Here is a 26,122-nt window from a genome sequence, read left to right on the forward strand (position 1 = left end):
CATCCCTAGCCGTGTCTCAGAGCATGCGCAGACCAGCTGGCTGGTGTGTTTACGGACATATTCAATCTCTTCTTATCCCAGCCTGCTGTTGCCACTTGCTTCAAGATGTCCACCATTGTTTCTGTCCCCAAAAAAGCAAAGGTAACTGAACTAAATGACTAACGCCCCGTGGCAATAACTTCTATCATCATGAAGTGTTTTGAGAGACTAGTCAAGGATCATATCACCTCTACCTTACCTGACACCCTAGACCCACTTCAATTTGCTTACCGCCCCAATAGATCCACAGACGATGCAATCGCCATCACAGTGCACACTGCCCTATCCCATCTGGATAAGAGGAATACCTATGTAAGAATGCTGTTCATTGACTATAGCTCAGCATTCAACACCATAGTACTCTCCAATCTCATCATTTAGCTTGGGGCCCTGGGTCTGAACCCCGCCCTGTGCAACTGGGTCCTGGTAGGAAACAACACCTCCACTTTCCTGATCCTCAACACTGGTTCCCCACAAGGGTGCGTTCTCAGCCCCCTCCTGTACTCCCTGTTCACACACGCCTCCAACTCAAAGTTTGCAGACGACACAACAGTGGTAGGCCTGATTACCAACAATGACGATACAGCATACCGAGGGGGGTGAGATCCATGGGAGTGTGGAGCTAGGAAAATAACCTCTCACTCCATGTCGACAAAACAATGGAGCAAATCGTGGACTTCAGGAAACAGCAGAGGGAGCACTCCCCTATCCACATCGACTGGACCACAGTGGAGCAGGTGGAAAGCTTTATGTTCCAGAACACTAACGATCTGAAATGGTCCACCCGCACAGACAGTGTGGTGAAGAAGGCACAACAGCTCCTCTTCAACCTCAACCTCAATCTCAGGAGGCTGAAGAAATTTGGCTTGTCACCTAAAACCCTCACAAACTTTTACAGATGCACAATTGAGAACCACCGCCTGGTACGGCAACTGCACTGCCCGCAACCACAGGGCTCTCCATAGGGTGATGTGGTCTGCCCAACGTATCCCCGGAGGCAAACTACCTGCCCTCCAGGACACCTACAGCACCCGATGTCACAGGAAGGACGAAAAGATCATCAAGGACAACAATCACCCGAGCCACGGCCTGTTCACCCCGCTATCGTCCAGAAGGCGAGGTCAGTACAGGTGCATCAATGCTGGGACCAAGAGACTGAAAAACATCTTCTATCTCAAGGCCATCAGACTGTTAAATAGCCATCACTAGGCGGCTTCCACCCGGTTACATAACCCTGTACCTTAGAGGCTGCTGCCCTATATACATAGACTTGAAATCACTGGCCACTTCAATAATGTTTACATATTTTTGCTTTACTCATCTCGTATGTATTTACTGTATTCTATTCTGCTGTATTTTAGTCTATGCTGCTCATTGCCATAGCTCATCCTAATATTTATATATTCCTTCATTCGTTTCTTTTATTTTTAGGTGTGTAGTGTTAGATATTACTGCACTGTTGGAGCTTGGAACGCAAGCATTTCGCTACATATCTGCTCAATAACATCTGCTAAACATGTGTATGTGACAAATAACATTTAATTTGATTTGACGGAGGCAGGCTTGTCCTCTTGACTGGCTCGTAGGGGAGGATGCTACCATTGTCTGTGTGATGTTACCCTTGTTGGGAAACCCTTGCTGTAATTCAATGATAAACAGCCTTTAGAAGGTCAGACTGGTACTTTGTTATCAGTGACTCATCCTGAATTTGCTATTCCGATCAGAAGCTCTGCTATTTTGAAGCATGGCCCTACGGTACATAGTTCTGCTTTATGACACCAATCAAATCACATCAAAATCAAATGATATTGTATTTGTCACATGCACCGAATACAACTATTGTGAACTTCACTCTGAAATGCGAGCCCTTTCCCAACAATGCCGTTAAAAAGTAAGAAAATTAACAAATAGATAAGAATTATATAGTAACACTAAAATAACACAACAAAAGAACTAACTTTGATTCTTCCTGTCAATTCATGTCAGTGGATGCAGTGTGATCAATCATGTATTTCCTCATGTTAACAACCCTTCACTTGGACAGAATGAGGGAAACCGTCATCGCAGAGAGCAGACAGAGGCTCTGTGCAAACTCTGCCCTTACACAACAAGTAGTACAGTGTCTTGGTACTGTACTATCCCTGAGCTTGCTGCATGGGAGTAGAGAGTATAATAACCTGGCAGGGACTGTCGAGCATCGTGATGTCCTTGCTCTGACTCCCATTTAGGCAATTTGCTCAGCTGTCCCAGCCAATCTGTAGTAGCCTCCAGCCTACAGGGTCAGATTTCTCAAACTTCGACAGCTATTATGTAGTTATTATGGTCCTTTACCCACTGAGAAAGTTTTACTTCACTGTTTCCACTCTACGTTTGCAGGTCATCTCCATAGTGATATTTGGTGGTGTAGCAGTGGAATTATAGGGATTTGGTGCAAAGGAAGTATAATGCTGTCCCTGAATACGACACGGGCAGGGGATCGGTAAAATCCTGCTGTTTCGTCAAAGCCTCGAGCTTTGTCGATGGAGCCAAGACAGGCCACAGAGGTTGGCTTTTACTGTAAGAATCCAACCAGTCCGATTACAAAACAGCACATATACCCTTGAGACAAGCTATAGCGAGACTATACAGGTCCCCATTAAAAACATATCTAAGACACTTTGTCCTCTGCTGCTTACAATTACATTTATCTTCGCCTGCTGCCAGCAGATAAAATCCATTGTTTCATCAAGGGAGAGCTGGACAACACTTCAAACACATTTAAGCAGAACTGGTGGGGATCCATTTCATAAGCTCATCTTCAATATCTTTCCGACACCAAGCATCTATCCCCCCCGTCTGTTTTCGTAGTGATCCCCTTGACATTTGATCCTCAATGAGATTCTGTCCCCCCTCGCGTTACATACACTCTGTTCAGTGTGGCCTCAAGTTGTTAAGTGCTGTATGTGTACACAAATAACCATCACAGCAGGGAGGCTTTTAGCAAATCACCTCAAAAGCCCTTTTGTTGACTGAGGGATTTAAGCACAGCACCAAAGCTTATATCCCATACAGACTTCCCCATCCCAGCAGTATGGAAAGGTATCCCTGTTAGGCAAACAGTTATACACAGCTTACTGGTTAAATACTCATCTCTAAGCACTCAGCTGCTTCTGGAAATGGAGTAGGGCTTAGAATTGACTGTACATTACCGGAATAAGTGGAAATCAAAGAACTTATAGAGGATTGTGGATCAGATACAGTACCCAGACCAGGGATGAGTGAAGATGCCGCGATCGCATCATCGCCTTTAGGTGTGCCTTTCACATATGTTTCTCGGATTTCGAATCCTGCTTTGTTTAGATATGTAATCCTTGTTATGGTCCACATGAATCTATATATTTAGGCAAAGCAAATGTATTGTCCTTTGTCCTCAGAAAGAGCGTCTCTGTGCCTTTCAGTTTTACGAAGCTTGTGCCCTGTTGTAGGAAAAACATAACTCGGAGATAGTCATTTGATTTAGTTACAACTGCTAGCATTTTTATTCATGTTTCCTAGTGCACAAGATGACATGAGATGGGAGATAGAGATGATTAAAACAGCCTATTCTATATGACTCCAGCAACTCTAATTAGTTCAGAAGCCTGAAGTGCACTCGAGCTTAGGAGGAAATTATTTCAAAATGAGCAAAAACCCTTGCATACTGTTACTCAGTATTTGGGGCATAATGCTGTACACATGCCAGTAGTTGCAATTAAATTGAGATAATTTAGCATGTAATCAAATACAGAATGCCCCGCATTGCAATACACGAATGCTCTATTGCAGCTGAGATTTCGGTTCAGTAAACCATGTAGCCATGTCATCATAAATCCACCTCATGAGTATTTTCATGCCAAATATGGCCTGATGTTAGAGATGAACCCATGGTAGCGTTAATGGCAAGGAAGAGGGGCTATGAGTCTGGCACGCGAAACAAAAAGCTACTAGCCGAGCTCCGCTTGCATATTAGTGCTGTGAACACCACACAAAGAAAGCTGGTTATGGGATTGAGTACCCTGAGTGTTCCCTATGCTATAATAGGCTAACCCACAGCAGAGCTGGTGGTCTGCAGGGACAGCGGAGTTCTACTGGGACAGCTCAAACATCAGAGGACTCCCCTAAGGGGTGGACAGACACAAGAGTGTGTGGCATTGATGCTGTGTGTGAGTGTGCAAATGCATGTGTGTGTGAAGAAGTGTGTCAACTGAGCCCACGGCTGAGATACCCAGTTGCGACGGTTCCCATTTGGAGGGACTCTGGGGGCCGGATCAGGTCCCCACTTGGCAGCTGAACTTTGCAGCGAAGCGGGGACGTTCCCTTCTGCATTTGTCTCGGCTCCATAGGATTCTACGCCATAAAAGATTCATTAACCTCGCCTTAACTACGCTCAGGACCAGGGTTCCGGCTCATGCCTTCCCGCTCTCCCTCCTTAACTAAACTGAGTCACAGTGCTCCAACAGACGCAAAGGACAGGATATTTTCCTCCTAGAAGTGTGGATATGTGTTCATCTCGGACCCGGGTAATTTTTGGTCTGCTGAGAGTCCTAGCCATTTCCACCTGTCTTCTTTTTGAAGTCTTGGCGTGAATCCGACAGGTTGAGTCGAGGGGCCGCCAGGAGCAAGTCTGGAGATGCATCAAACAGTGGCATTAGCAACACTGATGTTACGTAACAGGGACAGTATGCGAAGTGGCCAGACATGTGGCTATAGGTCCATAATGCCCAGAGTAAATTAGGGAATAGAGAAAGTTGTTGTTGTTATGTTGTGAATGCGGACCCTTTTAGCAGAGAACGTAATGCAAGAATGATGTCTTTATCTGAAATATATGCTGATGTTTGATGAACCAGCTTCATGGTTGATGAAAGAACAAGCGCTTATTTATTTTGATTGAATTGTTATTCCCTTGATGGAATCCTGTAAATAAGAATTTTCCACAAGCTGTAAATGTACTTTTTAAAAAAAATTATATACATTGAGCAAAAATATTAACGCAACATGTAATGTGTTCATCCCATGTCTCATGAGCTGAAATAAAAGATCCCATACATTTTCCATGCACACAAAAAGCTTATTTCTCTCAAATTTTGTGCACAAATTAGCATTTCTCCTTTGCCAAGATAATCCATCCACCTGAAAGGTGTGGCATATCAAGAAGCTGATTAAACAGCATGATCATTACACAGGTGCACCTTGTACCCCGTACAATAAAAGGCCACTCTAAAATGCGTAGTTTTACCACACAACACAATACCACAGATTTATCAAGTTTTGAGCGATCGTGCAATTGGCATGCTGACTGCAGAAAAGTCATCCAGAGCTGTTGCCAGAGAATTGAATGTTAATTTCTCTACCATAAGCCGCCTTCAACATCATTTTAGAGAATTTGGCAATACATTCAGCCAGCCTAACAAACTGCGTGTATGGCGTTGTGTGGGCAAGCGGTTTGCTGTTATGAACAGAGTGCCCCATGGTGGTGTGGGGTTCAAGTATGGGCAGGAATAAGCTAGGGACAATGAACACGGTTGCATTTTATTGCTGGCAATTTGAATACACAGAGCTACCGTGACGAGATCCTGAGGCCCATTGCCATGTCATTAATTCGCCGCCATCACTTCATGTTTCAGCATGATAATGCACGGCCCCATGTCGCAAGGATCTATATACAATTCCTGGAAGCTGAAAATGTACCAGTTCTTCCATGTCCCGCATACTCGCCAGACATGTCACCCATTGAGCATGTTTGGGATGCTCTGAATCAACGTGTACGACAGCGTGTTCTAGTTCCCGCCAATATTCAGCAACTTTGCACAGACATTGAAGAGAAGTGGTATAACAAGCGACAATCAACATCCTGATCAACTCCATGCAAAGGAGATGTGTCGCGCTGCATGAAGCAAATGGTGGTCACATCAGATACTGACTGGTTTTCTGATCCACACACCTATCGTTTTTTTTAAAGGTTTCTGTGACCAACAGATGTATATCTGTATTCCCAGTCATGTGAAAGCCATCAATTAGGGCTGAATTAACATATTTCGATGGACTAATTTCCTTATATGTAAAGCAGTAAAATAGTTGAAATTGTTGCATGTTGCCTTACATTTTTTGTCCAGTACAATAATGACAAACAAAACTGATCTGCAAAGAACTTTTGTAAGTATTCCCAGTGGAACTACCTAATTTCCTTTTTCATAATTTTCATGAACTTAGATCAATGAAATTAAGTCATTCACTTCTCTCACTATAAAATCAAGGCTCACATTCACAAACCTTATCTATGCATACTTTTTGGTATAACATTTACATTTACATTTAAGTCATTTAGCAGACGCTCTTATCCAGAGCGACTTACAAATTGGTGCATTCACCTTATGACATAAATCTGATGTAGGTTAGATTTTCCAAAATCTATTCGTTTGGAAGAATGAATTTGGTCTGGTGACCAAGGGATTGTAAATGTATTTACTCGGCCCAGAAACTAACAGCAACGTTTATTTACTTAGCTTAATTGCTTGTGTTAATTGCACATTTTTTATCGGTATATAGTGATGCCATTCTCACGTGTTAGTCGGATTTCCGACTTGCTAATTGGCAGCATGTGTGTAACTACAACCATCTGGCAAGTCGGACATTTCAGTTTCCTAGTTCCGACTAGCACGTGAACACTGCATGATAAAAGAAGCCATAAAGAACACTCACAGTTTTGTAGAAACTAACTATATTACACTCTAATGTACTTGTCTAATGACACTCTAATGTACTTGTCCTCTTGCTCAGTTGTGCACCGGGGCCTCCCACTCCTCTTTCTATTCTGGTTAGAGACAGTTTGTGCTGTTCTGTGAAGGGAGTAGGACACAGTGTTGTGCAAGATTCAGTTTATTGGCAATTTCTCACATGGAATAGCCTTAATTTCTCAGAACAAGAATAGACTGACGAGTTTCAGAAGAAAGTTCTTTGTTTCTGGTTGTTTTGAGCCTTTAATCGAACCCACAAATGCTGATGCTCCAGATACTCAACTAGTCTAAAGAAGGCCAGTTTTATTACTCCTTTAATCAGAACAACAGTTTTCAGCTGTGCTAACATAATTGCAAAAGGGTTAGCTTTTAAAATGATAACTTGGATTAGCTAACACAACGTGCCATTGGAACAGAGGAATGATGGTTGCTGATAATGGGCCTCTTACGCCTATGTAGATATTCCATTAAAAATCTGCCGTTTCCAGCTACAATAGTCATTTACAACATTAACAATGTCTACATTGTATTTCTGATCAATTTGATGTGACCCCAAACTGTTGAAGACACAATACCTCCTACACAATCCACAGTTCATTGGACATATTTTGCAACATAGAACTATTATAACTCACTCTCCTTTGCCTGCTGCCATTTTTCTTGATATATCATCAACCACTCAAAAGATTAGTGGAAATACATATTTAGCCAAAGAATATACATTACCAGTAAAAAGTTTGGACACACCTACTCACTGAAGTTTATTTTTTGTTGCTATTTTCTACATTGTAGAATAATTGTGAAGACATCAAAACTATTAAATATCACATATGAATCATGTATTAAGCAAGAAAGTTTTAAGCAAATCAAAATATATTTCACATTTTAGTTTATGCAAAGTAGCCACCTGTTGCATTGATGACAGCTTTGCACACTCTTGGAATTCTCTCAACCAGCTTCACCTGGAATGCTTTTCCAACAGTCTTGAAGGAGTAGACTAGTGGTTAGAGCGTTGGACTAGTAACCGAAAGGTTGCAAGTTCGAATCCCCGAGCTGACAAGGTACAAATCTGTCGTTCTGCCCCTGATCAGGCAGTTAACCCACTGTTCCTAGGCCGTCATTGAAAATAAGAATTTGTTCTTAACTGACTTGCCTAGTAAAATAAAGGTACAAAAAAAATAATAATTAAACCACATATGCTGAGCACTTGTTGGCTGCTTTTCCTTCACTTTGCGGTCCAACTCATCCCAAACCATAGTGGTTAGAGCGTTGGGCCAGTAACCGAAAGGTTGCTAGATCGAATCCCTGAGCTGACAAGGTAAAAATCTGTCGTTGTGCCCCTGAACAAGGCTGTTAACCCACTATTCCTAGGCCGTCATTGTTAATAAGAATTTGTTCTTAACTGACTTGCCTAGTAAAATAAATACAAAAACTCCATCACTCTCCTTCTTGGTCAAATATCCCTTACACAGGTGTGTTGGGTCATTGTCCTGTTGAAAAACAAATGATAGTCCCACGAAGCTCAAACTAGATGGGATAGCGTATCGATGCAGAATACTTGAATTCTAAATAAATCACTTATAGTGTCACCAGCAAAACACCCCCACACCATCAAACTTCCTCCTCCATGCTTCATGGAGTGTGGGAAACAGACATGCGGAGATCATCCGTTCACCTACTCTGCGTCTCAACAAAGGACAGATTTCCACCGGTCTAATGTCCATTGCTCGTGTTTCTTGGTCCAAGCAAGTCTCTTCTTATTATTGGTGTTCTTAAGTAGTGTTTTTTTTTTGCAGCAATTCGACCATGAAGGCCTGATTCACACAGTCTCCTCTGAACAGTTGATGTTGAGATGTGTCTGTTACTTTAACTTTTTGAAGCATTTATTTGGGTTGCAATCTGAAGTGCAGTTAACTCTAATGAACTTATCCTCTGCAGCAGAGGTAACTCTGGATCTTCCATTCCTGTGGCGGTCCTCTTGAGAGCACCAGTTTCATCATAGTGCGTCATGGTTTTTGCGACTGCACTTGAAGAAACTTTCAAAGCTCTTAAAATTTTACTTGTCTGACCTTCATGTCTTCAAGTAATAATGGATGGTCATTTCTCTTTGCTTATTTGAGCTGATCTTGCCACAATATGCACTTGGTATTTTACCAAATAGGGCTGTCTTCTGTATACCAGCCCTACCTTGTCACAACACAACTGATTGGCTCAAACACATTGGGAAGGAAAGAAATTCCACAAATTAACTTTTAACAAGGCACACCTGTTAATGAAAGACATTCCAGGTGACTACCTCATGATGCTGGTTGCGAGAATGCCAAGAGTGTGCAAAGCTGTCATCAAGGCAAAGGGTGGCTACTTTGAAGAATCTAAAAACAACATGAGAATACCTTTTGATTTGTTTGACACTTTTGTGGCTAATACATGATTCCATATGTGTTTTTTCATTCACTATTCTTCTACAATGTAGAAAATTGTAAAAAAAAAAAAATAAAGAAAAACTCTTGAATGAGTAGGTGTGTCGGGTTCAATTAGTTGGGTTCAATTAGTTGGGTTCAATTAGTGTTGGTGGATGCAGGTGGCTGTACGGTTCTCTTTGGGGATGGTACTTTGAGGCAATGCGCACAAATTGTGCCATGATATTTGAATAAAGCTTACTGGGAGCACCGGGTCAATTGAGGAAAATTCTTATTCTCTAATACAGGTTATAGTGAAAGTACAAAGGGCCCTAGACAATCAAATTAGGTAACAGAGTTTCCACTATGTCAAAAACAACAGTCTCACTACACAGCATGACATTTTGTAATTGATATTCAGCTAAATTTGTGTCTGTTTCCTATGGTAGACATTGTTTTGTTGAATAGACTTCGATTCTCGCAAGAATAATTTTGTTTCCTACTTTGGAAACCTGTTTGGACATGTTTGAGTGTATAGGGCTTCTGCATACTGAATTTATAAATACTTGGTCATTTCCCTGTACATACAGTGTGTGAAATACATGAATGCAAAAAATATATATATCTGCTATTTATTTTGATGGCTTAGAGTACATTTATTATCACAGTGCTTTCCCATGGGATATACATTTAACCTAAGTCTGGGGGGTGTGCATAGGTGTGGGATGGGAGAGGTCACACTGAAAAGTGATTGCAACTTTACAGTATGGCCATGCTCCCTTGGCGGTCGTCCAATAGACATGAGTTCTAAGCAATGAGAGACTAACTAGCACATTCCTGATGATATCTGTGTTGTATACCTAATCATCATTAAAGATACGAGCTATATCAGATCAAACTCCTAAAGATAACAAGAGACCATGCTCATCTGTGTATAGTGAGTGACTCCTCCATAGCCATTGTCATAGCATTGTGGATATGTTTTCAATCGATGTTGCTGTTTTTTCCTAGCTCACCATAGCCTATCATATAATTCCATCATCATAAAGTAAAGTTGGTAAGATGCCCTAGAGGGCAAAAACATTGACTGAACGAATTGTCCTGACACGAGTCATTGTTGATTTCACCCGTTATAGGGAAGAGACTCTAGGGGTGCAGATAAGACTGTTGCCATGGTCCTGAAGGAGATACCAAGTAAGGCGTCTTCCGAAGGGAAACCCCTCCTGACGGTGACAACCAAGGTGGGCAGAACCATCGCAACTCCCCCCCCCCCCTTCCCCATCCCTCCCTGAAGTTTCCTCTTATTTTTGGTGGTGATAAAATCAATGGCAAGGCTTTGGGCATCCTATATCTACTCTCCACTCTTGAGCCTAACTCGATCCTATATTATTAACCTCACGACAGCAAAAAGCAACATTGATTTTATTTCATTTTTCAGCTGCTCTATAGGGTATAAAATGCATGCCACAGTTCGTTCTGCATCACCAACTAAAAACCAGTCAGTATTTTAGCTGTAGCAAGGAATTACATTTTGTCTGAATGACATTTCATTGATTTATTTTAGTTATATCTTATGTAACTTGAGCCTTTAATTTAATATTTGTTTGCAGCAGCAAAACCTTATCGTAGCCACACGCAATGTTTGTAAGAATCGTGAGTGAGAGTGCCTTAGCTGTCACTTATCGTTTAAAAAAAACTGTAATTGGAAATTCAAATACACTGCTATTTGTATTTATTTTGATTGTAGAATTTCCCCCACTTTTCTCAGGGATACAATTACTACACATTACCAAATGAGCCTTCCCAATCAGTCTCAGCAGAATAAGCAATTAGGTCCTTTATCAGGAAAAAGTATAACACATTTCCAAGGCAGTTTAGGAAAACGCACACCCCCAATGCACATTTTTACACCTCATAAGCAGCTAAACTTTGCTAATATGCATGCATTTCCATAATGCAACATCTCTCTTCTTGTAGATTTAGTTGATTTTCAATGTGCTTTTCAGTGTTGCTTTGCTTTGAAGCAATATGTGGATGGTATGGGCCCCCGTTTTCTGTGTTTGATATAAATGTGCTTGGTGTGTGTATGTTTGTGTGTGTGCATGTGCGTGTTTCTGTGCTGTGGTTACAGTATAGTGTTGTGCTGATGTATAAGTTTAAAAATGTGCTCTGTAGCCTTTGACATTCTAAGTTGTTGCATAAAATGCCATGATGTGTTTGTTGAATGAAGATGTATTTTTATATAGGCTTTTTATATTTTTTTAAATGTTTAATCGCAACCAATCCCCAATGCACTCTATAGTGCTGCATAACAAAATGTTTATTGTGTGCTTATTTGTAATAAAATCTAGTATTATCTAATAATTCAGCTGGAAAATGCAGTGTTTGCTGACTGTCTTTTGTTAGACAAGGCCTCTCTCCGGTCCTTTTCTTTTTGACTTAAATTTCCTTTCCGTACATTTGTTTAAAACAACTGTAATTTTTTACTTCCAGACTTAAATAAAGCTGAACATTCTTGCTGACTAATTCCATAATCAGATGGGGACTTGGTGCATATCTAGATATAGATCAGCTACAAAATAAAAAAAACAGACAGGTGCATTAAATGAACAATCACAAGTCTGAGAAGTAAATGGCAAGACTCGACTGCTCAACGAATGTATTAATAATGTGTCATTAAGACATGTTGTCACACACATTTTGCAACATGACAACACATACCACATCACTCAAAATGACAACAATATGCATCTCTTAATCAATATGAAAGGGGCAAAAGGTGAATTAGTTCATTTGAAAGTACATTGAACAAAAATATGCATGTAAATAAAGTGTTGGTCCCATATTTCATGAACTGAAATAAAAGATTTCAGAAATGTTCCATGTGCACCCAAAAAATATTTGTTTCAAATTTTGTCTATACATTTGTTTACATCCCTGTTAATGAATATTTATCCTTTGACAAGAAAATCCATCCACCTGATGAACAGAGTGCCCCATGATGGCGGTGGGGTTATGGCATGGGCAAGCATAAGCTATGGACAATAAACACAATTGTATTTTATCGATGGCAATTTGATTACACAAAAATACCGTGACGAGATCCTGAGGCCCATTGAAGAGGTCGACCGATTAATCGGAATGGTCGATTAATTAGGGCCGATTTCAAGTTTTCAAAACAATCGGAAATCGGTATTTTTGGACACCGACACTTTTTTTTCTACACCTTTATTTAATTAGGCAAGTCAGTTAAAAGAACACATTCTTATTTTCAATGACGGCCTAGGACGGCCTAGGAACGGTGGGTTAACTGCCTTGTTCAGTGGTAGAACAACAGATTTTTACATTGTCAGCCCTGGGATTCAATCTTGCAACCTTAACTAGTCCAATGCTCTAACCACCTGCTTTACATTGCACTCCACGAGGAGTCTGCCTGTTACGCGAATGCAGTAAGAAGCCAAGGTAAGTTGCCAGCTAGCATTAAACAATCAATCAATCATAATCACTAGTTAACTACACATGGTTGATGATATTACAAGTTTATCTAGCATTCGCACAAAAAGGACTGTTGCTGCTCCAACCATAAACATCAATGCCTTTCTTAAAATCAATACACAAGTACATATTTTTAAACCTGCATATTTAGTTAATATTGCCTGCTAACATGAATTTCTTTTAACTAGGGAAAATGTGTCACTTCTCTTGCAACAGAGTCAGGGTATATGCAGGGTATATGCAGCAGTTTGGGCCGCCTGGCTTGTTGTGAACAGTGTGAAGACTATTTCTTCCTAACAAAGACAGCCCACTTCGCCCAACGGGGGATGAACCATTAACATGAACCATTAACATCATCAATGCCTTTCTTAAAATCAATACACAGAAGTATATATTTTTAAACCTGCATATTTAGCTAAAAGAAATCCAGGTTAGCAGGCAATAACAACCAGGTGAAATTGTGTCACTTCTCTTGCATTCATTGGACGCAGAGTCAGGGTACATGCAACAGTTTGGACCGCCTGGCTCGTTGCAAACTAATTTGCCCGAATTTTACGTAATTATGACATAACATTGAAAGTTGTGCAATGTAACAGGAATATTTAGACTTATGGATGCCAGACCAAAGGACAAATTTCCACCGGTCTAATGTCCATTGCTCGTGTTTCTTGGCCCAAGTATGTCTCTTCTTCTTATTGGTGTCCTTTAGTAGTGATTTCTTAGCAGCAATTCGACCATGAAGGCCTGATTCACACAGTCTCTTCTGAGTAGTTGATGTTGAGATGTGTCTGTCACTCTGTGAAGCATTCATTTGGGCTGCAATTTCTGAGGCTGGTAACTCTAACGAACATATCCTCTAGAGCAGGGGTAACTCTTGGTCTTCCTTTTCTGTAGTGGTCCTCATGAGAGCCATATCCATCACTTGAAGAAACCTTCAAAGTTCTTGACATTTTCCATATTGACTGACCTTCATTTCTTAAAGTAATGATGGACTGTCATTTCTCTTTGTTTATTTAAACTGTTCTTGTCCTACCTTGTCACAACACAACTGATTGGCTCAAATGCATTAAGAATGAAATAAATTCCACAAATGAACTTTTAAGAAGGCACACCTGTTACTTGAAATGCTTTCCAGGTGACTACCTCATGAAGCTGGTTGAGAGAATGCCAAGCGTACTATAAATTATGTGTCTCGCGCCACTACAAATATTGCCTGTGACTCTTTCAGATTATAATCCCCTGGTTACCCAAGTGGATGTGAGCTTTATTAAGATGAATAAAACAAAATGTTGCCATTTTAATACAACCCTTATTCAAAACAAATTGTTTGTGGTTGTATTTCAAGCCGAAATAGTTGAATTCTTTGCAAAAAACAATGACTGTAGAGAACTCAAGGTTTACATGGATGGCTACTAGAGGGTTTATCAGAGACTTTACATCATATTTTCGTGTCTCACCTCAATAAAGCCAGGAATCAAAGACTATTGGAGAAACCTGAAACCTGAAAAAGAATTACTCAAATAATGCCAGCAATGATTTTAGGGTGGTTAAACTGGAACTGAATTACTTAGAGCACTGAGCACTGAGTTCATCATGTGAATTAATTGGCCCTCATCTATCTTCATACTAGGTGACCTAAACTGGGATTTGCTTAACACCCCAGCCATCCTACAATCTAAGCTAGATGCCCTCAATCTCACACAAATGATCAAAGAACCTACCAGGTACAACCCTAAATCTGTAACCATGGGCACCCTCTTAGATATCATCCTGACCGACTTGCCCTCCAAATACACCTCTGCTGTCTTCAACCAGGATCTCAGCGATCACTGCCTCATTGCCTGCATCCGCTATGGGTCCGGTGCTTTCCTCACCATCTTAAATAAGCATGCCCCATTAAAAAAATGTAGAACTAAGAACAGATATAGCCCTTTGTTCACCCCAGACTTGACTGCCTTTGACCAGCACAAAAACATCCTGTGGCACTACAAATACCTAGGTGTCTGGATAGACTGTAAACTCTCCTTCCAGACTCACATTAAGCATCTCCAATCAAAAATAAAATCTAGAATTGGCTTCCTATTTCTCAACAAAGCCTCCTTCACTCATGCTGCCAAACATACCCTCGTAAAACTGACTATCCTACCGATCCTTGACTTTGGCGATGTCATTTACAAAATGGCCTCCAACACTCTACTCAGCAAACTGGATGAAGGCTATCACAGTGCCATCAGTTTTGTCACCAATGCCCCATATACTACCCACCACTGTGACATGTATGCTCTCGTTGGTTGGCCCTCACTTCATATTCGTCGCCAAACCCACTGGAGCCAGGTCATCTATAAGTCTTTGCTAGGTAAAGACCCACCTTATCTCAGCCCACTGCTCACCATAGCAACACCCACTCGTAGCTCGCGCTCCAGCAGGTATATTTCACTGGTCATCCCCAAAGCCAACACCTCCTTTGGCCGCCTTTCCTTACAGTTCTCTGCTGCCAATAACTGGAACGAATAGCAAAAATCACTGAAGCTGGAGACTTATATCTCCCTCTCTAACTTTAAGCATCAGCTGTCAAAGCAGCTTACCGATCACTGTACCTGTACAGAGCCAATCTGTAAATAGCACACCCAACTACCTCATCCCCATATTGTTAGTTATCTTTTTGCTCTTTTGCACCCCAGTATCTCTACTTGTACATCATCTTCTATCACTCCAGTGTTAATGCTATTTGCACACTCGCTACATAGATTTTTTTCTATTTTGTTATTGACAGTACATTTGTTTATGTGTAACTCTGTGTTGATGTTTTTGTCGCACAGCTTTATTTTATCTTGACCAGATCGCAGTTGTAAATGAGAACTTGTTCTCAACTGGCCTACCTGGTTAAATAAAGGTGAAATCATGCATAGAGTGAGGCATTTTATCATGCATAGAGTGAGGCAGAACTATTATTTTAATGGGAGCAAACCAAGCAGGCTTCTAGCCTTAAAATGGAAAAAAGTGAATCTTGTACGACTATAGAATCTATTCAATCCCCATCTAAAAGCGTACTTTCTGATCCACAGGAAATTAATGCAACATTTCACTATTTTTTCCAGGAGTTATATAAATCGTATATCCAGTTTGAGCCAGACGAATGCAAGCCTTTTTTTTTATAACCTTGATTTGCCCGTATTGGATGAGAAGCAATCTGTGGATCTGGGGCGACCCATCTCATTAGAGGACCTGGAATCGGTGCTGAATAAAATGCCACATGCGCAGAATACAACAGGTGTAACCTAGCAGTGAAATGCTTATTTAGAAGCCCTTAACCAACAATGCAGTTTTAAGAAAAATATGTGTTGAGTAAAAAATAAGAAAGAAAAGTAACAAATAATTAAAGAGCAGCAGTAAAATAATTATAGTGAGGCTATATACAGGGTGTACCGGTATAGAGTCAATGTGCGGGGGCACCGGTTAGTTAATGTAATTGAGGTAATATGTACATGTAGGTAGAGTTAAAGTGCCAATGCATAGATAATAAACAGAGAGTGGCAGCAGCGTAAAAGGGGGGCAATGCAAATAGTCTGAGTAGCCGACATGGTTAGCTGTTCAGGAATTTTATGGCTTAGGGGTAGAAGCTGTTGAGAAGCCTTTTGGACCTAGACCTGGCACTCCGGTACCACTTGCCGTGCGGTAGCAGTGAGGACAGTCTATGACGAAGGTGGCTGGAGTCTTTGACAATTTTTAGGGCCTTCTCTGACACCGCCTGGTATAGGGGTCCTGGATGGCAGGAATCTTGGCCCCAGTGATGTACTGGGCCGTACGCACTACTCTCTGTAGTGCCTTGCGGTCGGAGGTCAAGCAGTTGCCATACCAGGCAGTGATGCAACCAGGATGCTCTCGATGGCGCAGCTGTATAACTTTGAGGATCTGAGGACCCATCACAAATCTTTTCAGTCTCCCGAGGGGGAATAGATTTTGTAGTGCCCTCTTCACGACTGTCTTGTTGTGCTTGGACCATGATAGTTTGATGGTGATGTGGACACCAAGGAACTTCAAGCTCTCAACCTGCTCCACTACAGCCCCATTGATAAGAATGGGGGCGTGCTCGGTCCACCTTTTCCTGTTGTCCACAATCATCTCCTTTGTCTTGATCACGTTGCGGGTGAGGTTGTTGTCCTGGCACCGCACGGCCAGGTCTCTGACCTCCTCCCTATAGGCTGTCTCGTTATTGTCGGTGATCAGGCCTACCACTGTTGTGTCATCGGCAAACTTAATGATGGTGTTGGAGTCGTGCCTGGCCGTGTAGTCATGAGTGAACAGGGACTGCAGGAGGGGACTGAGCACACATCACTGAGGGGCCCCTGTGTTGAAGATCAGTGTGGCGGATGTGCTGTTACCTACCCTTACCACCTGGAGGCGGCCCATCAGGAAGTCCAGGATCCAGTTGCAGAGGGAGGTGTTTAGTCCCAGGGTCCTTAGCTTATTGATGAGCTTTGAGGACACTATGGTGTTGGTTAGGGGATCGTATGTAATCACTTCACTGTTAGGTCTTCAGCTGTTGTATAAGCATTTCACTGTAAGGTCTACAGCTGTTGTATTCGGCGCATGAGACTAATACAATTTGATGTGTAGATAATGTTTTCTATACTATTCTACGTAATTTCATTCACTTAATAATGCTTACATATCTTGCATTACTCATCTCATATGTATATACTGTTTTTCTATACTATTCTACTGTATCTTAGTCCGTTCAGCTCTGACATCGCTCGTCCATATGTATATAGTCTTAATTCATTCCTACTTAGATTTGTGTGTGTTTGGTATATGTTGTGCAATTTGTTAGATATTACTGCACTGTCGGAGCTAGAAGCACAAGCATTTCGCTACACCCGCAATATAATCTGCTTATCATGTGTATGTGACAAATAAATATGATTTGATTTTAACACAACAAAATGCGTTTTGAATACTTTGTGAAGGTACTGTAAAGTTTGCATGTGAAAAATTACATACTTTCAGTTGTTCTGAACTCTAAAGAGTGCTAAAAGAGCAAGGGTCGCTCGGCTGGTGCTATCACATGCGCAGATCAAATACACAGCTGGAACTCCGATTAAGGTATTTACATGTCCTAATAATTTAAAAGATTGCTCAGAAACCAGGTGTTTTAATTGTCGTATGCTTACTTAGATTATGACTGTACTTCGATTAAGATAAGTAGAGTAAGGTGTTTACATGACTAATGTCATACACTGCCTATAATAAAAATCTGTTTAATATTGAATTATTAGTGCATGTACTGTAAATGTACTCCTCAATAATAAGTCTGAAGCATACCTGCAGTACAACTGTACAGGTATAGTAACAATGGAGCAAGGTATAAAAACATATGATTTTGTAAGTTACAAAATGTCACACTTGAATACTGCTATAAATGCTGTCATGAAAATGCCGTAACACCTGCCATGTCTGTACATGTGCAATGATCTGTGAGCTGCTCTGCCAGCTCATGCTTAAAGCTAGTGAGGGATAAATGTCTCCAGTTTCAGCGATTTTTTTTTTTTTTGCAATTTGTTCCAGTCTATGGCAGCAGAGAACTGGATAGAAATGCGGCCAAAGCAGGTGTTGGCTTTGGGGATGACCAGTTAGATATACCTGTTGGAGCGCGTGCTATGGGTGGGTGTTGTTATCGTGACCAGTGAGCTGAGCTAAAGCAGAGCTTTACATAGCATAGACTTATACTGTAGATGACCTGGAGCCAGTGGGTCTGGCGATGAATATGTAGCGAGGGCGAGCCGACTAGAGCATACAGGTCGCAGTGGTGGGTGGTATAAGGGACTGCATCCAGTTTGCTGAGTAGAGTGTTGGAAGCTATTTTGTAGATGACATCGCCGAAGTCGAGAATCTGTAAAATAGTCCGTTTTACTAGGGTAAGTTTGACAGCGTGAGTCGGCGTGAGGGCAGTCAGGTCTGGAGGCTTTGTTGTGAAATAGGAAGCCGATTCTGGATTTGATTTTGGATTGGAGATGTTTAATATGAGTCTGGAAGGAGAGTTTACAGTCTAGCCAGACACCTAGGTATTTGTATATGTAGTCCACATATTCTAGGTCAGAACCGTCCAGGGTAGTGATGTTAGTCGGGCAGGTGCGGGCATCGAATGGTTGAAGAGCATGCATTTGGTTTTACGAGCGTTTAAGAGCAGTTGGTGGCCACGGAAGGAGTGTTGTATGGCATTGAAGCTTGTTTGGAGGTTAGTTAACACACTGTCCAAAGAAGGGCCAGATGTATACAGAATGGTGTCGTCTGCATAGAGGTGGATCAGAGAATCACCCGCAGCAAGAGCGACATCATTGATATATACAGAGAAAACAGTCGGAGCTGTTGACCGAGGTTGGGGTAGCTAGGTGGAAAGCAGAGAAATGCTTGTTGAAATCTTCGATTATCATGGATTTATCGGTGGTGACCGTGTTACCTAGCCTCAGTGCAGTGGGCAGCTGGGAGGAGGTCTTGTTCTTCATGGACTTGTTCATCTTGTTCTTCATGGACTTTACAGTGTCCCAAAACGTTTTGGAGTTATTGCTACAGGATGCAAATCTCTGTTTGGTTCCTGACTTCCCTGACCAGTTGCATATCTCAGGGACTATTCAATGCTATTGCAGTCCGCCACAGGATGTTTTTGTGCTGGTCAAGGGCAGTCAGGTCTGGAGTGAACCAAGGGCTATATTTGTTCTGAGTTCTACATTTTTTTTTAAAGTGGCATGCTTATTTAAGATGGTGAGGAAATTACTTAAGAATGAACAGGCATCCTCGTCTGACGGGATGAGGTAAATATCCTTCCAGGATACCCGGGCCAGGTTCGATTAGAGAGGCCTGCTCGCAGAAGTGTTTTAGGGAGCATTTAACAGTAATGAGGGGTGGTCGTTTGACCGCGGACCCATAGCGGATGCAGGCAATGCGGCAGTGATCGCTGAGATCCTGATTGAAAACAGCAGAGGTGTATTTGGAGGGCAAGTTGTTCAGGATAATATCAATGAGGGTGCCCATGTTTACTCTGACGATAGATGAGGGGCAATCCATTCACATATGGTGTCCAGGGCACAACTGGGTGCTGAGGGGGGTCTATTACAGGTGGCAAAAGTGAGAGACTTATTCTGGAGAGATTAATTAAATAAATTAGAGGTTCAAACTGTTTGGGCATAGACCTGGAAAGTATGACAGAACTTTGCAGGCTATCTCTGCAGTAGATTGCAACTCCTCCCCCTTTGGCAGTTCTATCTTGATGGAAAATGTTGTAGTTTGGTATGGAAATCTCAGAATTTTTGGTGGCCTTCCTAAGCCAGGATTCAGACATGGCAAGGACATCAGGGTTGGCAGAGTGTGCTGAAGCAGTGAGTAAAACACACTTAGGGAGGAGGCTTCTGATGTTAACATGCATGAAACCAAGGCTTTTTTGATTACAGAATTCAACAAATGAGAGTGCCTGAGAACACGCAGGGCCTGGGTTAACCTCCACATCACCCGAGGAACAAAGGAGGAGTAGGATGAGGATATGGCTAAAGGCTATCAAAACTGGTCGTCTAGTGTGTTGGGGACCGAGAATAAAAGGAGCAGATTTCTGGGCATGGTAGAACAGATTCAGGGCATAATGTGCAGACAGGGGTATGGTGGGGTGCGGATACAGTGGAAGTAAGCCCAGGCACTGTGTAAGAGAGGTTGCATCTCTGGACGTGCTGGTTATAATGGGTGAGGTCACACAGTGCCTGGGCTTACTTCCACTGTACCCGCACCCCACCATGGGGGGGAATCTGAGGCATGTAGAGTGAGACTAGGGGCTCCACTGTAAACTAATACAATGATAACTATCGTCGTGTCAACAAAGGGTCCTGGCCAGATGGTTTTGGCTATAAGGTCTAAAGAAAATAGTGGATCTGTGTCACATTGGGTGAAACGGGTTACCTGAAGGTATATTTAATTTAAAAATAGAAAAGAGATTGAAAATAAAATTAAATATATACAAAAAAAGACGAAAAATACCTAAATTAAACGAGAGGATGACAAACCACATCTGCACTGCTACGCCATCTTGGAAAAACTATCACATGCACACACGTTCACTATCACATGCATACACTCTCACTAGCATTTACAATCTCGCCCATATTTTTTATTTTATATGATAGAAGATTGCACAAGGCAACATATCATTCAATACACTCATGAAGAGCCAACTGTCTAATGCTAGACATTAGGCAAAGTGTAAAATGGCTTACCGTGCTGTATTTAAAAATATATATAGTAACAAGTATGGGTAACAATTTACTTGACACCCAGTGTCATAAAACGGTCATAACCATGTCATAATATGTCATAACAGCTGACATAACTTGTTATAATATGGTCAACACTGTCATACTGAGGGGTATTCCTGTTTGGAATAAAGCCCTTTTGTGGGGGAAAACTCATTCTGATTGGCTGGGTCTGGCTCCCCAATGCCCTCCAAGGTCCATCTATGGCTGGACCCCAGACCAGTCATGTGAAATCCATAGATTAGGGCATTCAATTGACTGATTTCCTTATATGAACTGTAAATCTTTGAAATTGTTGCATGTTTTTGTTCAGTATATATGTCACAACAGGTGTAAATATATGGGTCATGACAGTGTTATGACCATATTATGACACGTTATGTCAGCTGTTATGACATACTATGACATGGTTATGACCGTATCATAACGTGTTCTGACGCTAGGTGTCAAGTCAAGTGTTGCCCAATTATGCTGTATTCATATAATTAACTTTCATCACTGTGTACTATAACATAAATCATAATAAACAAACATATCTTCAAAGTTCACAGGGTATGGGAGTGGATGTGGGGGATGCATCTGTCCCTAGGACATCAACATAAAACCTGCTGAAAATGAGTAAGCAGTAAGCCCCCCCACACACACACACACACTCAATACTCCCATGGGTTTAACCGGTTCAGGGTTCCCTTGACAACAACATCTAAGAGAGCTCTTGGATTCATGCCCAGGTGATGCAATTAGCGGGAGTTTTCCCCTTGAGCACTTGTTAACAAAGTAGCAATGTGTAATGCACAGGATAGCAAGCAAAAAGGTGCAAATCTATGTGCTGAAAAAATGGTAGCATCCACCTCAATGCAAAGAGAGAGGCTTGGGAGGACGAGTGTGGGCAAACCCCTCGTGTTTCAGTTGGAGCCAGGACCTTAACTATAATTGGCCTTTCCTCTTTACCTGGTAGTTTCCTGAGATTCTGTAAACCACAGATAATTGGGTGGATTGCCTGTCCCCATTGGCCAAAGGATGATTAGCAGGGAAGATATGGTGGTCTCTATCATGCAATAAAAACAGGGTTAGCCAAGATCACTATTTAGAGTTAGCCCTTTGGCAATTACAGTAAGTGCTTTGAAGACCCCTCGTTTTATGTTTTATTAACTCAAATAGCACAAGGTCTTCTATCAATAACGGACCAGCATCATTGAAGATCCATGACCTTGATCTTTTTGCTTGCTAAATCTTCATGACGTTCAGTATGGGGCCCCCATTCAATCCTAATTAAAAGGCCTCACCAGGTTGTCCGGGATACGTAAGAAAGAACGTTCTTGAATCAATCACTTCATACATATCCCGGAAAGTTAGTTACCAGCTTTAATTAAATAGGGCTCTTAGTGATGTCAAGTTTTACTGTCTTTATGACACACTTGGCTACTTACTTTAGTGTAGGGAATAGGTTAGGTAGTTAAGGCAGCATGCTTCAGCTCACTCCCACTTCCACACTCGATTTCCCCCAGGGGGCAGCAGCAACCTTGTCCAAACGCTGAGCCTGGTTGACAAAGAGACAGGTGCTGCCAATTAAGGTGATCTTCAGTCAGAGTGCCAGCTTGGAGAGCGATGAGGCTGCTGGTTTGTTTGGTGTCCATGAAGCCTTTAGTTTGGTTTTGATTCTTTACTTTGGCCTGTTAGTAGTTTTTGGATGTATTTATTTTCGTCATCATCAAATCAATAATCTGTTTGGACTGGCCAACCAAGAGGTCAAGAGAGACAGAGCTGACCCTGGACCAAGGTAAGGTTACTGTTTCCCTGGGCACATGTATAGTACATTCAACACCAAGGCGCATACATTGATTTCTCACATAGATTCACATCTTAAATCAGGTTACAGAACAGATATCTGAACAGAACAACAGTAAGTGATGATCCACCTCACGATGCATGGTTGTTTACAGACAAGATTTAGGTCTGCATCCTGGCACCGCAATTTGTCTTATTTTATGCTAAATAGATGGCGGCATTCAAGAACGGCTATCTTTATGGGCGATTGTCACGTGGACATCGTGGAGTTTCACAACTGTCTCTCTGTAATGCATCACTCTCGTCGGCATTGGCCTAACTATATCTCGGGTCTTAAAGGGCTTTATTCATTGTGTGCACACTGCATAGTGTATTTACATGTGCTACTAGACTTCACTTGACTGTGTGAGTGACAACTACAGGTTGGTCCCATGGTCTCCATGATAGAAGCTATGAATGAGAAAGATGTGTTCATCTGTGATTCATAGCTTCCATCATGGACACCCTAGGACCACCCTGTAGATGTCACTCATAAAGTCAGGTGAAGGCTAGCAGCACTTGCAAATACACTGTGCAGTGTGCAGCATAAAGTCAGATACTGTATGTATGGACCAACAATAATGACAATGGTATGCAATTGAAAATCAGCGAGGGTGCTACTGCTGCTGGTCATGAATTTAATGTTAAGAGACTGAGAGGATACAGTTTTCATAATCCAGTTAATAGCATGTACTCTCCCTTCACTCTTTGATGACCACGGAACAAAATATGATCAAATGTACAATACCAATAGGGATGAAATGTTTGACATTTCAGAGAAAAAATTACAGTATGTGTGATTACTTCAGGGTGACTAGCATTCGCCAACACTGTGAGGTGTCATGGAAATTTCCTCTATTTACCAAATCATGAGAGCAAACCACAACACAAGTCAGAGTTAGTTATCAAAGTCCATCTTTAATTATATGACCTCTATCACAACCCTGTGACTCTCAGATTAATTCCGTGTCTATCAATGAATTCTCTGAGAATTACACATTGCAGCTGAGATCCTTTAATAGCAAAAAACACACATAGTCAGACAGCATAGGCATAATGAATCGTTCAGCTTTGTCTCCTTACTCAAACCCAGAACCATAAACCAATCCTCCATATCAAATCCATCCTATCTTGACAAGATCACAGAGACACACTGACTGGCTCACAGACATTGTGGAGCCAAGAGATACACGCTTGACCTCTCCCCTCTCTCCAGCCCAAACAACTTTGTCTTGACATAGAACAGATACTGCAACCCTGCCACAGTATTATACAAAAATAACATTCTTGATGAGAAGTAACTTACAAACATATGATGCATATAAAACATCTTACCTATGTTACCAACCAATACTGATTATTTCCCAACAGAGGACAGACCCTGGAAGACGAGAAGCAAGTACAGGGAGAGAACATTTAATAAATAACGGGCATGAAACAAAACACCGACAGCATCTGGCCAGGGGAAACATAACGACATTAATGCTGACGCAGGGATCAAACTGAGGAACAGACAGATATAGAGGAGGCAATCAACAAAGTGAAGGAGTCCAGGTGAATTCAATGAAGCGCTGATGCGCGTAATGATGGTGACAGGTGTGCGTAATGATGGGCAGCCTGGCGCTCAAGCGGAAGCAGTTGTGACAACAATACTGTAACATAGCTCTTGCAAGGCCTGATGTAGCACCCATTCACCCTAAATTATTAAATTATCCACCTACAGTATCTTTTTGCACAGATGCACTTTTGTGCAAATCGTTTGTGCAAAACAGCACTTCCGCTTTGCAAACGCATCTTTTGATAATAGCCTCATTCAGAAGGAATGAGAGCCCTAAAAACAGACACTGGTCACACTATTTGGATAGTCCCATATACAGTTCCTTCATAAATTATTCATACCCCTTGAATTATTCCACATTCTGTTTGTGTTAGAGCCTGAATTCAAAATGGATCAAATTTATTTATTTTCTCACCTATCTTCACACAATATCCCATAATGACAAAATGAAAAGATATATTTTTTTACGTCCTCAAATTTATTGAAAAAGAAATACAGTATCTAATTTAAATAAGTATTCACACCCCGGAGTCAACACATGTTAGAATCAACCTTGGCAGCAATTAGTCTTTTTGGGTAAGTGTCTAAGAGCTTTGCACACCTGGATTGTTCAATGTTTAACCATTATTATCTTCAAAATGATTTCATATCTGTCAGATTGGTTGTTGATCATTAGTAGAAAACCATTTTAAAGTCTTGCCATAGATTTTCAAGCAGATAAGTCAAAAGTGTAACTCGGCCTGAACATTAACCGTCTTCTTGGTAAGCAATGCCAGTGTGGATTTGGCCTTGTGTTTTAGGTGATTGTCCTGCTGAAAGTTGAATTCATCTCCCAGTCTCTGGTGGAAAGCAGACTGAACCAGGTTTTTGTCTAGGATTTTGCATGTGCTTAGCTCATTCTGTTTATTTTTTATCCAGTAAAAACTCCCCAGTCCTTAATGATTACAAGCACATCCATAACATGATGCAGCCACCACTATGCTTGAAAATATGGAGGGTGGTACTCAGTAATGTGTTATATGGGATATTTCCAGGACTCTCCAGAGATGTTTGAATAGGTTCAAGTCATGGCTCTGGCTAGACCACTAAAGGACATTCAGGACTTGTCCCAAGCCACTCCTGCAATGTCTTGGCTGTGTGCTTTGTATCGTTGTCCTATTGGAACGTGAACCTTCAACCCAGTCTGATCTCCTGAGCGCTCTGGAGCATGTTTTCATCAAGGATCTCTGTACTTTGCTCTGTTCATCTTTGCCTTGATCCTGACTAGTGTCCTAGTCCCTGCCCCCGAAAAACACCCCACAGCATGATGCTGCCACCACCATGCTTCACCATAGGGATGGTGTCATCTTTCCTCCAGATGTGATGCCTGACATAAAGGCCAGACAGTTAAATCTTGGTTTCATCAGACCAGAGAATCTTGTTCCTCATGGTCAGAGTCTTTAGGTGCCTTTTGGCAAACTCCAACCGGGCTGTCATGTGCCTTTTACTGAGGAGTGGCTTCTGTCTGGCCTCTCTACCATAAAGGCCTGATTGGTGGAGTGCTGCTAGAAGGTTCTCCCATATCCACAGAGGAACTCTAGAGCTTTGTCAGAGTGACCATCCAGTTCTTGGTCACCTTTCTGACCAAGGCCCTCCTCCCCCGATTGCTTAGTTTGGCCGAGTGGCCAGCTCTAGGAAGAGTCTTGGTGGTTCCAAACTTCTTCCAATATAAGAATGACGGAGGCCATTGTGTTCTTGGGGACCTTAAATCCTGCAGACATT

General features: G+C 41.7%; 1 protein-coding gene across 2 annotated transcripts in view; it reads left to right on the forward strand.

Moving 5' to 3' along the window:
* The window catches only part of LOC118384519 (PEX5-related protein-like), a 160,265-nt gene that overhangs the window by 60,976 nt on the left and 73,167 nt on the right, over window positions 1-26,122 (forward strand). Inside the window, exon 2 of one of the 2 annotated variants that reach the window (XM_052526575.1) lies at window positions 10,327-10,431. In XM_052526575.1, coding sequence (XP_052382535.1) covers window positions 10,327-10,431 — 105 coding nt within the window. Of the gene's footprint in view, window positions 1-10,326; window positions 10,432-22,625; window positions 22,757-26,122 lie in introns of those variants that run through there. The other variant, XM_052526577.1, reaches the window with a different exon arrangement.

This window comes from Oncorhynchus keta, chromosome 1 (genome assembly GCF_023373465.1).
Source record: "Oncorhynchus keta strain PuntledgeMale-10-30-2019 chromosome 1, Oket_V2, whole genome shotgun sequence".
Classification (NCBI taxonomy): domain Eukaryota; kingdom Metazoa; phylum Chordata; class Actinopteri; order Salmoniformes; family Salmonidae; genus Oncorhynchus; species Oncorhynchus keta.